The sequence below is a fragment of the Gymnoscopelus braueri genome (assembly GCF_963280865.1).
Source record: "Gymnoscopelus braueri genome assembly, chromosome: 12".
Taxonomy (NCBI): Eukaryota; Metazoa; Chordata; class Actinopteri; order Myctophiformes; family Myctophidae; genus Gymnoscopelus; species Gymnoscopelus braueri.
The window spans coordinates 18960038-18972394 of record NC_137614.1 but is presented as its reverse complement, the minus strand read 5'-3'; the positions used below and the strand labels follow the sequence as shown (position 1 = coordinate 18972394).

Below are 12357 nucleotides of genomic sequence, written 5' to 3'. Positions count from 1 at the left end.
AAAACAAAACAGGGAAGTTCTGTATGACAACGTGTGTGGCGTATGTAACTCTAAAATTGGTATGAAATTGACAATTTGTTGGTGTCAGCAAACTCAGCATACAGCTTTCCAAACGCGCCATATGCCACTCTAAGTGGCACCATTTACCAATTCGTTCCTAGTTTCACGGTCCATCCTCCTCTTCTCCCGCGCTGCTGGGAAACTGAATAGCAATATAACAACATGACAATTGGAATAGTGGAGCAGACCCCCGGTGTTGAGGTCTTTTCTGTTTCACAACGTGGGGCATCATCTGGCCGGATTCGCCTAATGTCTTGCCCAAAAGTTATCAGGACTATTTAGGCCCGAGAATTTCAGTTGTAACTTTTTAAGGTAGCCTAATAATAGAACCATATAAAACACACGTTCTATTCTAGACCGACGGCCACCATCACCGCCATTTAGCCAACCATGTTTTAATATGTGTGGCAGAAGTGAAATGTGCTCAATCGATTGATTCTATTGGCTATGAATGAAGCAATTGAACTAACCCCGTCTGCATAAACTGTGTTCCCATACCGGGAGTCGAACCCGGGCCGCCTGGGTGAAAACCAGGAATCCTAACCGCTAGACCATATGGGACTTTATCTTTGCTATCATGTCACAACACCATTATTCTATTTACGATAAACTGAGAACCTGGAAAGCGGAAAGTCAAGACAAACTCAAACACACCTATATGCCAGCAAAAATCCACAATGTTTTAATGTTGCAGTGAAGTATAGAAAAAATAGATTTAGACATAAAAGTAAACAAACTTTGTAGAGTCACTATTTCAACAAAAATACACATGGCTTCACTTCGCTTTACCATTCCTTATCACTAAGGATAAGGATAATTCCTTTTAACAGGACGTTCATGAAAGTCCTTGCGGGCTTGTTTCCAATGAGGGCCTGTGAGCAATTAGGGGTTGAGAGTCTTGCTCAGGGGCAAATTTCATTTCATCGACACACATACTGGCGTGGCCTGGAATCGTACCTGGGCTACCTAGGCGGGCTCACTAACCACTCAGCTATGGCCGCCCCAATACGACATTTCAATTTTATGTATAAATGTATATATATATATATTTAAAGCGTTTTATTTGCAAAATCATTTATATATTATATTTTTTATCTAAAAAGAAAAATACTTCTCAAATATATCTTCTAGGATCTCTGTGGAGCAACCATTGCCTATGGCTCTTAATACAAATATTTTTGTTAAAAGGCCAGGTCAAACTCTTAAACCACTTTGGCGCCACCTTGTGGGAAAAAAGGCACACAAACACATTGATAATAGTGGGCATAATAGACCATATTCACACGGCGGCCATATTGGAATTTAACATTGAAAGTGCCGCCACCCGGGGTGGCTACTTTCATTGACTTCATAGAAACATGGCCGCCGTGTGAATATGGTCTATACAGTGACATCTAGTAGCCAGTGGTGTGTTCTACCTCTTCCTTGGTGCCCAGTGCCGATACACTCTTGAACCTCAGGTCTTACAATCACCATCTGTTTCCCCTGGATTCCTTTGACCGTGACGCAGCATAGGCCCCGGCCATTAGTGCCAGATTACATTTTGGGTTTTCTTCAAAACAACATCACACAAATCAGTACACATCTCTATGGTCATGTGATCAAGACGGATCTGTCCGCGTATTCCATCCTGATTGGCTGAGACTGTCATGTAATGTTGCAGGAGTGGCTCGTTTTGAACAAGACAGCAAACCCCAAAACAACATCCATATCAGTGACGAACTCTATACATATCAATCCCTACCTAGCTCCATAAAGAACCTCTCACTCCGCTATACAGAGTGAGAGGTTCTTTATGGAGCTAATCCCTACCTAATGTCCATCGCAAGTCGCAACTAAACCCATCATCATGAAACCTAAACACCCCAACAATGCCACTAAAGAACCTCCACCCAAAACTTGTCTGACTATAACACTATAAAAAGCCACTTCACATTAAGAACAACACAATTAACAGTAATTCAAACACAAAACTATATTCTACACTCCCACAAATCAACATATCGTGTCTGTGCAACAACTTAATCATGAATCCCTCAACTTTACAGATTCCAATGACTGTATTCCGAACATTGCTTGCCCACAAATAACCTACCTGACCTGGCTGGCAGAGACCTGTGCTCCGAGGAGTACTTTTTATAGTTTATATATATACTTTTTTCTGTTTGTCACCTCACTGATGGTGTTGCCTTGACTGTGATGTCTCTCCAGCATGCTCTATCTACAGTAGCCTACTTTATTTTCCTTGCCCTGTAATCTGTATTTTCAACTGCTGTACTGTCTTTGGCACCTGAATTTCCCCAGTGGAATCAATAAAGGTCTTATCTTGGTACACACACACACACACACACACACACACACACACACACACACACACACACACACACACACACACACACACACACACACACACACACACACACACACAGTTATGTTTTTATCTTGATCAATTATTGTCAGGGGAAATTAAATAAAACACCAAGTTATTGGATTTTCTGTGTCACTTTATTCAGCATAGAGTATAATTTATAATGATAAAGAAGTTATTTGTATAGCGCTTTTCCAAACATTGTTACAAAGTGCTAGCCTGACACTCAGCCTGAATTTTCATTTCGTTTCACTCCATTATTCAGAAGATTCAGGGGGTGGAGCCAGGCTAACAAAGTGCTTTACAGCAAACAACAGCAACAAAAAAAACTAAAACTAAAAACAGCATTCTTAGTCAGCAGATAAAACAAGTTATGCAATCAGAGCTGACATAAGCACATACATTTAGGAAAATCACTTAACGTATTGTGTATTCAGAAGCGATTTAAAAAAGGACACTGATTCTGCTAGCCTATAAGATCCTCGGACAGGGCATTCCAAAGCCTAGGTGCCTAGTCCACAAAGGCCCTTTGTAAGTCTTGCTACAGTAGTCTAATCATGCCTGCTGTTCACCTGCATTTGGAATGTATCTAAACCAGTGGTTCTCAAACATTTTAATCTCAAGGACCTCAATAACTGTGAGGGATTAGGATCGATTAGGTTCCATTTGCACACTCTCAGAGTTATAGACCTGTAAGGGTCTATCAGGAACCCTGTCAAGGAACCTTGAGGGTCTCTGGACACTACTTTGAGAACCACTGATCTAAACAGCCTGTGCTACATGCTAATGGTTTTGGTATAACTCTGAATAAGACCTTGGAAGTACTGCTGTGTGTTCTTTTGGGGCTGAAATATTATGATGTAGCACTTGGGCAGAAAATACCAGAGCAGGATGCAATAGAGACTGGACAGCACTGCAGCTGCATTCAGAATTTGGATGTACTTTCCGCGATACATCACATATTCAGTGGCAAAGGCGATCCAGGTGAGGATAAGCAGGATAAGGCAGAAGGTTATTGCTTTGGCCTCATTGTAGTTTTTTGGGAGGTCCTTCCCCATGTAGGAAAATATAAAGCAAAAGAAACACAAAGACCCTAGCAAAAGAAGAGCAATATAGAAACCTCCACCTTCGCCCAGGTAACAGCAGAGTATTATTTTGTCTTTGTACCAATCTGTTTCATTGTAGGGTTTGGGGGTGTCCGCTGTGTACTGAACAAGAAGCACAAAGGCTTGGGTAACAAAGGCCCCTGTGATGACAAGCCATTGTCCATTATATTTAATCCACCAGCTGTTGAACTTGGGGAATTTCGCTGCCATTTTGAAGACGCAAACAATTTGAAAAGAGCGCACTACGAAGCAAGCTAGACAGGGAGTGTAAAACAATAGGAATGGCAAATACCTTAGGATACATCTGGCAATTGTTGGCTTATCAAAGTAAAAGAACACACTGATACTAGACACATTTAGGCAGCCCAAGACGAGGAAGCACATCGGTCCTCCAGCAGACTTGACAATTGGCGTGTTGTAGTTAATGGCAAAGAGAATGGCCATCGCTGTTGAAAGGCACACCAAGCCTCCAGTCGCAAACATGATCAGTATGGCCCCTGGCTCTGAGAAAGGGACATATTCTACTGACCGTGGACTACAAAATATACTTCCTGGGTTAGACCACTCGGTGTCCTTGCATTTGATGCAGTTGTAGGCGTCCTCTGTTTGACAGGGGAGAGGGGAAATTCAACAGTATTACGTTGGGTTATGTATACCTCTGTCACTGTGTGTGTGTGTGTGTGTGTGTGTGTGTGTGTGTGTGTGTGTGTGTGTGTGTGTGTGTGTGTGTATGTGTGTGTGTGTGTGTGTGTGTGTGTGTGTGTGTGTGTGTGTGTGTGTGTGTGTGTGTGTGAGTGTGTGTGTGTGTGTGTGTGTGTGTGTGTGTGTGTGTGTGTGTGTGTGTGTGTGTGTGTGTGTGGCAGGGAAATTGGAAAACCAGTGAAATTGAAAAAGGAGCGCTCGTTTTCGGGTATCGGATTTGTTTATGTTAGAGTGACGTGGCCGAGCCTCCCATTAGCCCATTTTAAGATAGGATATATACTGTATATATATCATGTAGTTTAATGAACTTGTGTCAGAGCAGAATTGTTCTCCACCTCCGGTTTGTCATTTACATACCTGTTGTGTTCACATAGGAGCCATTTGGGCAGATTTCACAATGGAAGCAACATTTGTGGACGCCATCTTGGACCTTTGCGTAACCTGGATCACATTCATGAGAACACACTGCTTCAGGGACCTACACAAAGCACACATGCATGCGCACACACACACACACACACACACACACACACACACACACACACACACACACACACACACACACACACACACACACACACACACAGACAGACAGACAGACAGACAGACGCAGTAAACAGTATCAAAAGTCAGTGAGGACATTAACCACATGAACCTAGCATCCGTGTTCTGGGCATGTTTGCCGAAAATATCAGATCTACAAGCTCACAATGTAACGCAGTGTGAGCTTGTAAATCTGATATTTTTTGCTATTGGCACACAGCAAAGTATAGGGTTTAAGTGGTTAACCAAAACGATTTGACCCAACAAAAAAATACATAAAACATCCACCTAAAATGCCCAAACTTGAGGGCATGTCAAACAGAGGTTATGGTAATATACAGCCTCATAAAGTTTTTCATTGGTTCCGTATTTGAGCTACAGTAATGCAGTTGAAACGATTAATTCAGATATACTATACTATATCTAATTCAATAAAGACCCTCTTGACATGGCTTGATCTCATATCCTCATACTACATCCTGAAAATGAGAAAACAAATTTGGATTGACTACTTACTGTTCCATTTGTTGTGTGCCACTGAATTGCGGAGTCATTAATGGATAACCGGACCACTGGATTAGTTTTAAAAAAGCCAACCTTCTCTAGCTGGCCACTGCTGTTCCAGAAGACTATTGAGTAGTCCTTGTGCATAGGGTCACCACTTTTATCAAACTGAACAGTCCTGTTTAAAAGTGTAAAGTTTGACTTTTTCAGTTAGGACCTGAAGAAGGGACACAAAGCAGAAATGATGAGCAATACTTGGGTAGGCTATGCTCCCACATGTGGTTCAAGTAAACCATAGTTCAACAAGAAAATAATACACATACATTGACCATAAAGATGGGAAAGGATCAACCTGTAATGACAATATTAGTGTTTCTCATGAGTGTTTTAATTAGTGATTAATTAGCATAGAGATTTTGTGGATTTATAGGAATTTTTCAATAATTCTTATTTTTTTAGCTTTTATATGCAGTGTTGTGCGGATAGCCTACCATTATTGTGTGCTATGATAAGCTCACGAAAAAGCCCCCAAAAGTCAAGAGTCAAGGGCGATGAACTTTAAGTCAAGGGCAATGAAGGGAGGTGATGTATAATTGACGTCATTCTGAACTTCTGATGGGCCCAGGTCTCAGAACTTTTTCTCAGAACTCGTGCACCCCCACTGTCCCCAGATGTCCTGACTCTCTGAACTAATTCGGAAAGGCTGTCCGAACCGGACGTTTTTTCCGACATCAGAAGGAGCATGTATTGGCCTTCAAGACATCTGGGGATGCACAAGTTCTGAGAAAAAGTTCTGAGACCGCCCATCAGAAGTTCGGAAAGATTTGTAGTTACATCACCTCCCTTTCCGAAGAAAAGTTCAAAGGTCAGCAGGAGCTTGTACTGCCCTTTAGTTTAGGCACCTTTATTGGTTCCACATACAGTAGCATCATTTGACAAAGGTCCTACAGTATATAGCAGAGGTTCCCAAACATTTTTAGCAAAGACCTAAAAGATCATTTTGTCCTAAATTGTAACCCTGGGACCCAAACATACAAAAATATTCTATGAATTCATAATTTAAGCTCTATTTCAAAATATGTGAAAATAGCAGCCATTTTCACTAATCGTTAAGTTTTCCCAGTGTTTGGGAACCCCTGTGATATAGCACCTTTATGGTGCTATTTATAGCACCAAAAAGCGGTTCCCTATATGATTACGAGCCAAAGAACCACTTCCAGTGCCATTTAGCACAATTGTTGTTTAGTGTGTTTACATGGCAACTCATTTCCAAATTAGCCTACTCGTAGGCCTAGCGAGCACATACTTACCATGTACGGGTACACTGTAAAATTGTTCCGGCATTGGCCATCTCCACATTGTAACACATTGTGCAAGGCGTGAGCAAGCGAGTACACCGCTGAATAAATGGAAAAAGAAAAAGAGGGATCCTGCGCAATGACTTCTTCTGGACGTACATGACTGCAGTTGCAAATTTGATTGCAAAATATATTTTGGCCAGCATCATCAGCACATGTCTTCTTGTATTTGTAGGAATTTATAAAATTGTCAAATGCAGGTATCGCCACCTCTGACTCAGTGATGCCAAGTACAGTTCCGATCTTTTCAATTCCTTTCACTTTGGGGAGGTCTTTGTTCTTTGCCCAGCCTTCTGCTGCTATCCACACCTTCTTACTGATATTAAGCCTTATCGCAGAATGGATGAGGTGTACGGCATACCTTGGTGAGGCAAAAACAATAATAATTGGTATGTGTAGTTCCTCTATTTCATTCAACGTGGCAGTGTAATTTGTATATTCGGTGAGAGCTTGGGCAGATGCCAAACAGATGTTGGTGCCGTTGATCTGTTCTTTGAATAATTCCATGCCGTCTTTGCCGTAGGCGTCATCACTCTTGACGAAGGCGACCCAGCGCCAGTCGAACTTCAGTAGGATTCGAACAATCAGCTCTATATTATCTTTATTGGAAGGTGCTGTTCGGAGGAAGGAAGGATATTTCTCCTTTGATGAAAGCTTGGAACTTGAAGCCGCATAATTGACCTGTCAACAGAGTCACAGAGTGAAGTTCCCTTTTGTGTATCTATAAGTCTCGATGATCCCTTTTTAGCCGATAAGCCAATATTTGTATATTAGTACAAATGATCAACACAGTAGTAAAGTAAATGTTTAAAGTCATAATGTTGTGTAACATCCATTTAGCATTAACCATTAGCAGTATCCATAAAATAATTAACACCTACGTACTACGGGTCTGTTAGAAATGTGATTCCCGGAATTCAGTTCGAAACAAAATTAGGGAAGTACCACTCCAAAACAAATACTGCCGATCATATTTTGGAACACAACAACATTTCCAGGCAGATATGTATTAACTTTAAAATAAATGTCTGCTGCTTGCGTCATTTTGGCGCAAGTGTGGGTACAGACACTCGCAATTGAAAATTGTGTTTAAATTGTGTCGATTTGAGTTAAAAATGTTTGCTTTAAAACTATATATTCAAAGATTTGCAGAATTTTCACGACTCTTCAAAAAATTGCAGATCTACAAGATCATAGCGTGATATGAGCTTGTATATCTGCTATTTTTTAATAGCCAAAGTATAAAATATGGTTAAAATGATTGTGACGCTAAAATGACACAGAAGCTTTCCCGGTTTTAATGGGTTGCTGCAAAGACAAAACAATATGAACAATAAGGCCATCACACGCTTAGCACTTACAATAACAAATGTCACTGATCATCCCCTGGAGTTTTGTCGTTAAACAAACTGCCTTGCGGATATTTTTTGTGTATAGTGGGGACCTCATGTATTGTCTTGGTGTTGTGTTGTGTGCTACTTTGTTTTGTGCTATGTGGTTATGTGTTTTTCTGTTGAACAGACTGTGAAGACAAATAGGCCTATCCCTGTGGGGACAATACAGACTATTATTATTATTATTGGCTACATCCTCTAGCTAGCTGCTGGAATGGCACAATGCTTCTGAGAAGAGTCTGTGGACAAACATCCACTGACTCTTTAAGCAACTTAACTACCAGAAAATGTCTAAATAACATTTGACTGGTCAGAGTGCTCTTGAAAAATACAATAGAAACTAAATGTAGCAATATTTACCATCGGGATGAGATTCATCATGAAAAAGGGGGCCACTGTGAGGGCCTCCGTACTTCCCATTGGGCCAATCACACCTATGATTTTAGACATTGGTCCATTTGGTTTTCTCGGAGGTTTTATCAAACCATTGTCTGATATGAGATTCAGAATAGACGGGAAGTTAAGGACGTCTGAGCAGTGGTCAAATACCTCATAACCGACTGATACATTTGGCAGGAGGGTAGTAGAATTGTTGATCTCCTCTACAGAGAACTTCATCATTTGAAAGTGGCGATAATTTGATACGGAGAACGTGTGCCTAAATGGAAGAAGGAAATGTGTTGCAGGTCAATGGGTTCAGTTATCAGAATGAAGAACAGTTTAGAAGAGGATTCATTTGTTATAAAACAAAATCAATGAATCACTTAAACCCTATACTGTATACTTAGTTGACCCCAAGGGGTCTATACCCTAAATCACTAAAGATCTTCGCCTCAAATAGCCTACAAGCTTTGCGACGCATTGTGAGCTTGTAGAGCTGATATTTTCATGAAATGTTTGTCCCAGGATAGAGACACTATGGGTTCACGCAGTTAAGCCATGGTGTTGTAGGCCTGTCCTACGCCTGATCTGTCATGATAAAGAGGTCACAGTGCACTCCTCAATGCCTGAGACATATGGGTACATTTACACACCTGTCAAAAATTGACATATGGGTACTTATTTACTTACTTATGGGTCAAATGTTACAGTCAGAGTTAACACTAGGGGTTTATTCAGGGGCTCTGACAGCGTTGTTACCAGCCTGACAGCAGAAATAAGCTACATCAGAGTTTCCCAAACGTTTTCATCTCGAGACCAAAAAGATACGTTTGGTGTCTCCCTGGGACCCAAACTTACACAAATACATTACATAAATGAACCACTTATGCCCTATTTCAAAAATAGTGAAAACAGCCAATCTACAAGCTCAAATGTGCGGTCAATGGGCACGGTTTTATTTGTGTGTCATGCCTTTCCGAAAAGGTTTTAAATATATTTGACCAGAAACATGAGAGACTGGAGCATTGCCAAAACATAAGTGTTGCCGGGAGCAGCCTTGCAGCGCTCACAAGATGCATCTGTGTCTTTATACATTTGGCAATTAGTCTTGATTTTGTCCAATAGATGAGATGCTTGATTTTATTTTATTGTTTTTTAACCTTCTTTTCTTTTTGAAAATCTTTTGAAATACTTTTCTTTGTAGTTAATGTAAACAAAAGAAGGGATATTTACTTAACGGTTCCAAGACCCCAAAAAAGTGTCCCGACCAATTGTTTTGGGAAACACAGGCTACACTACATCCTCCTGTCAGCGCAGAGAATTGAACTAGTCAGCCTCTGTACCTCCAGGCGCACTTAAGTACAGTATGTCAGCAGTGTTTGCACTGTGTGCTCAAAACTATTTAGAGGCAACGGTTTCCAAAGCAGATTAAATTGTGATAAGGCCACCAAGTGTCTGGATATAGCTAGAAAGACCCATCCTGCAGTGTGGGACCTATAAACAAAAGTATATCATCCTTTACTCTAAACAGCTGAAAGAATGATACACTCATCTTTAATTGTAAATGCAAAGGTAGCTGCCACAATAATGCTTACCTGGAGCAATCGATGGCCACTGGTCTGTATTGAATAGTAGAGCTGCCGACATTATGAACAACAAACAGGCCCCCTAGTAAATGATCTCCTTTGAGCTTAAACTCAGAGGCTGTGAGAGAACATTCAAGTAAGACGTGTGGAAGAAATCCCAATAGACACAGAGAGAGGAGCAATTGCTTCATTGTTGGTTTGACATTTGATCAATCTGATGTGGCGTCCGTCTGTGCCAGTAGCATTAAGTACCTTTCTGAATGGCTGGCACACCCACTATGCTCATTTCCATTCAGTAGGCAATTCATGCGAGATATTTGTTTGCAAATGGACGGAGAAAATACACACGGCAATGACTAATCTAGCCTATTGGACAGTCGTGAAACCGCCCCTATATGTGAGGTTTGGACATTTGCACCCCCCCAATCCTGTGCTGTGATTGGCCACCAGTGTACCCCCCTAACCCTGCACCGTGATTGGCCAATCACAGTCTATTCAGGACTGTGATTGGCTAGTGAAACATGACACATGTGCATAGCCCTATAAATAGGACTATGCACTTTAAAAAAACACATTTATGTTTTTTTTTAAGTTAGGGGTGTACAATGGTTGGTCCACAATATTACTTTTCTTTAAGTGAACTTCCATCACTATGATGACCACTGTGACCACACCGCCCACTTCACACTGGGTGTGATTTTTATGCTATGTTGAATTGAATACATAGGACCTCAATTGAAACAAGTCCACAGGACTTTTTTGGGTTATCCTTTTGTACTCGTTGACTGTACTCGTGCTGTTTGCATTTCTCTCTAATAAAGTATTCAATCAATCAATCAAGTGCAGATGCTGCATGAAAACTACAACCTTCAGCCAACATTTCATTAGCAGATTGTTGTAATCACTGTTATTAGAGTGATAATAACAGTGATTGTGATGGGGGGGCCTTTTCAAGCCTTTTTTTGTATTGATAGCTACAAAGTGTAGAGACAGGAAACATCATGTAGTGACATGCAGCAACGGTCCACCAGACCCAAGAACCAGGGTCTCGCTGTCAGGCAACAGGGCCTATACACGCCTAACCACTCGGAAATTGGCGCCCCTACATTTCAGATTTTGAAAACATAATTGTGTACATTACATTTTCCAACCACTGCTCGACTTGGACACTGACAGTTAAACACAATGAATGTCCTTCTTATAATCAATTTAGTCAATTTGCATAAACTGAAATATTGCTCCAACATGATTGATGCCCTGGCAATGAATGTACGACATGCTGAGAAAGAAATTGCTCGTGCAACGCTGTTGAGCTTCCTTATGTTTGTAGCCTGTTAGATCATTCCCACCTCGCAATGCGACGTCCATTACTATGCGGACGATACAATTCTGTATAGTATTGCCCCCTCAACCGACCTAGCCATAGCTAACCTCCAGTCCGCTTTTAACAGGTTCCAATTAGCTCTAGTAAAACTCAAGCTGGTCTTAAATTCTAAAAAAAACTAAATGTATGCTGTTTACACAAGCTTTAAATACAAATGCCTCTTTAGGCATACATACTCTTGACGGTGAACAAATTGAATTTGTTACATCATACAAATACCTCGGCATTTGGTTAGACGTGAAGCTTACTTATAAAATTCATGTTGAACAGCTAATAAGAAAGCTAAAGGGAAAAATTGGTTTCCTATATAGAAATAAGGCTTGCTTCTCCCTCTCTAATAGAAGGATGATTGTTCAAGCTGTAGTTATGTCTGTGTTTGACTATGGAGATGTGCTGTACATGCATACCTCAATATCCATACTAAAACCTCTCGATGCAGTGTACCATAGTGCATTACGCTTCATCACCGGTGATGGATTTTATACTCATCACTGTACTTTATATGAAAACCTAGGTAGGTCTTCTCTCACCACTCGTAGAGAACATTGTGTTTTATTTGTTTATAAGGCCCTGTGTGGCAAGCTCCCATTGTATTTATCTTCTTTTTTAAATACCAACCCTTCGGGATATCTCACAAGCATACATTTCTCTTAAAATTCCTCGAATGAATAGCGAACAAGGAAAATCAGCTTTTTCATTTTATGGCCCTGACAAATGGAATAAACTCCAGGTCTCTCTGAAACTGGATAGTCTAATCTCCATAGTCTTTTAAGGTTCTTCTCAATGAGGTATTACATAAAGAATGTACCTGTTTTGCACATCCATTGTGATTTTACATCATGTGTATTCTCTATATTCTCTGTATTATTATTATTTTCTTTAATGTTCTTCTATACTATATCATTACTTCACTGCTTATTGCTTTCTATTGTATATATTGTATCTGTGTTGTACTCAGGGCGTCCTTGCAA

General features: G+C 40.6%; 1 protein-coding gene across 1 annotated transcript; it reads right to left on the bottom strand.

The window, feature by feature from the left end:
• Positions 1 to 2907: 2907 nt before the first annotated feature.
• Positions 2908 to 10288, bottom strand: tas1r2.2 (taste receptor, type 1, member 2, tandem duplicate 2; the record flags this gene model as incomplete). Its single annotated transcript, XM_080443830.1, has 7 exons — positions 2908 to 4136; positions 4594 to 4714; positions 5296 to 5490; positions 6594 to 7322; positions 8396 to 8693; positions 10012 to 10120; positions 10255 to 10288. 7 exons carry the CDS (start codon positions 10286 to 10288, stop codon positions 3205 to 3207), a joined length of 2418 nt encoding a protein of 805 aa, XP_080299956.1. The 3' UTR covers positions 2908 to 3204.
• Between the last annotated feature and the right edge of the window lie 2069 nt (positions 10289 to 12357).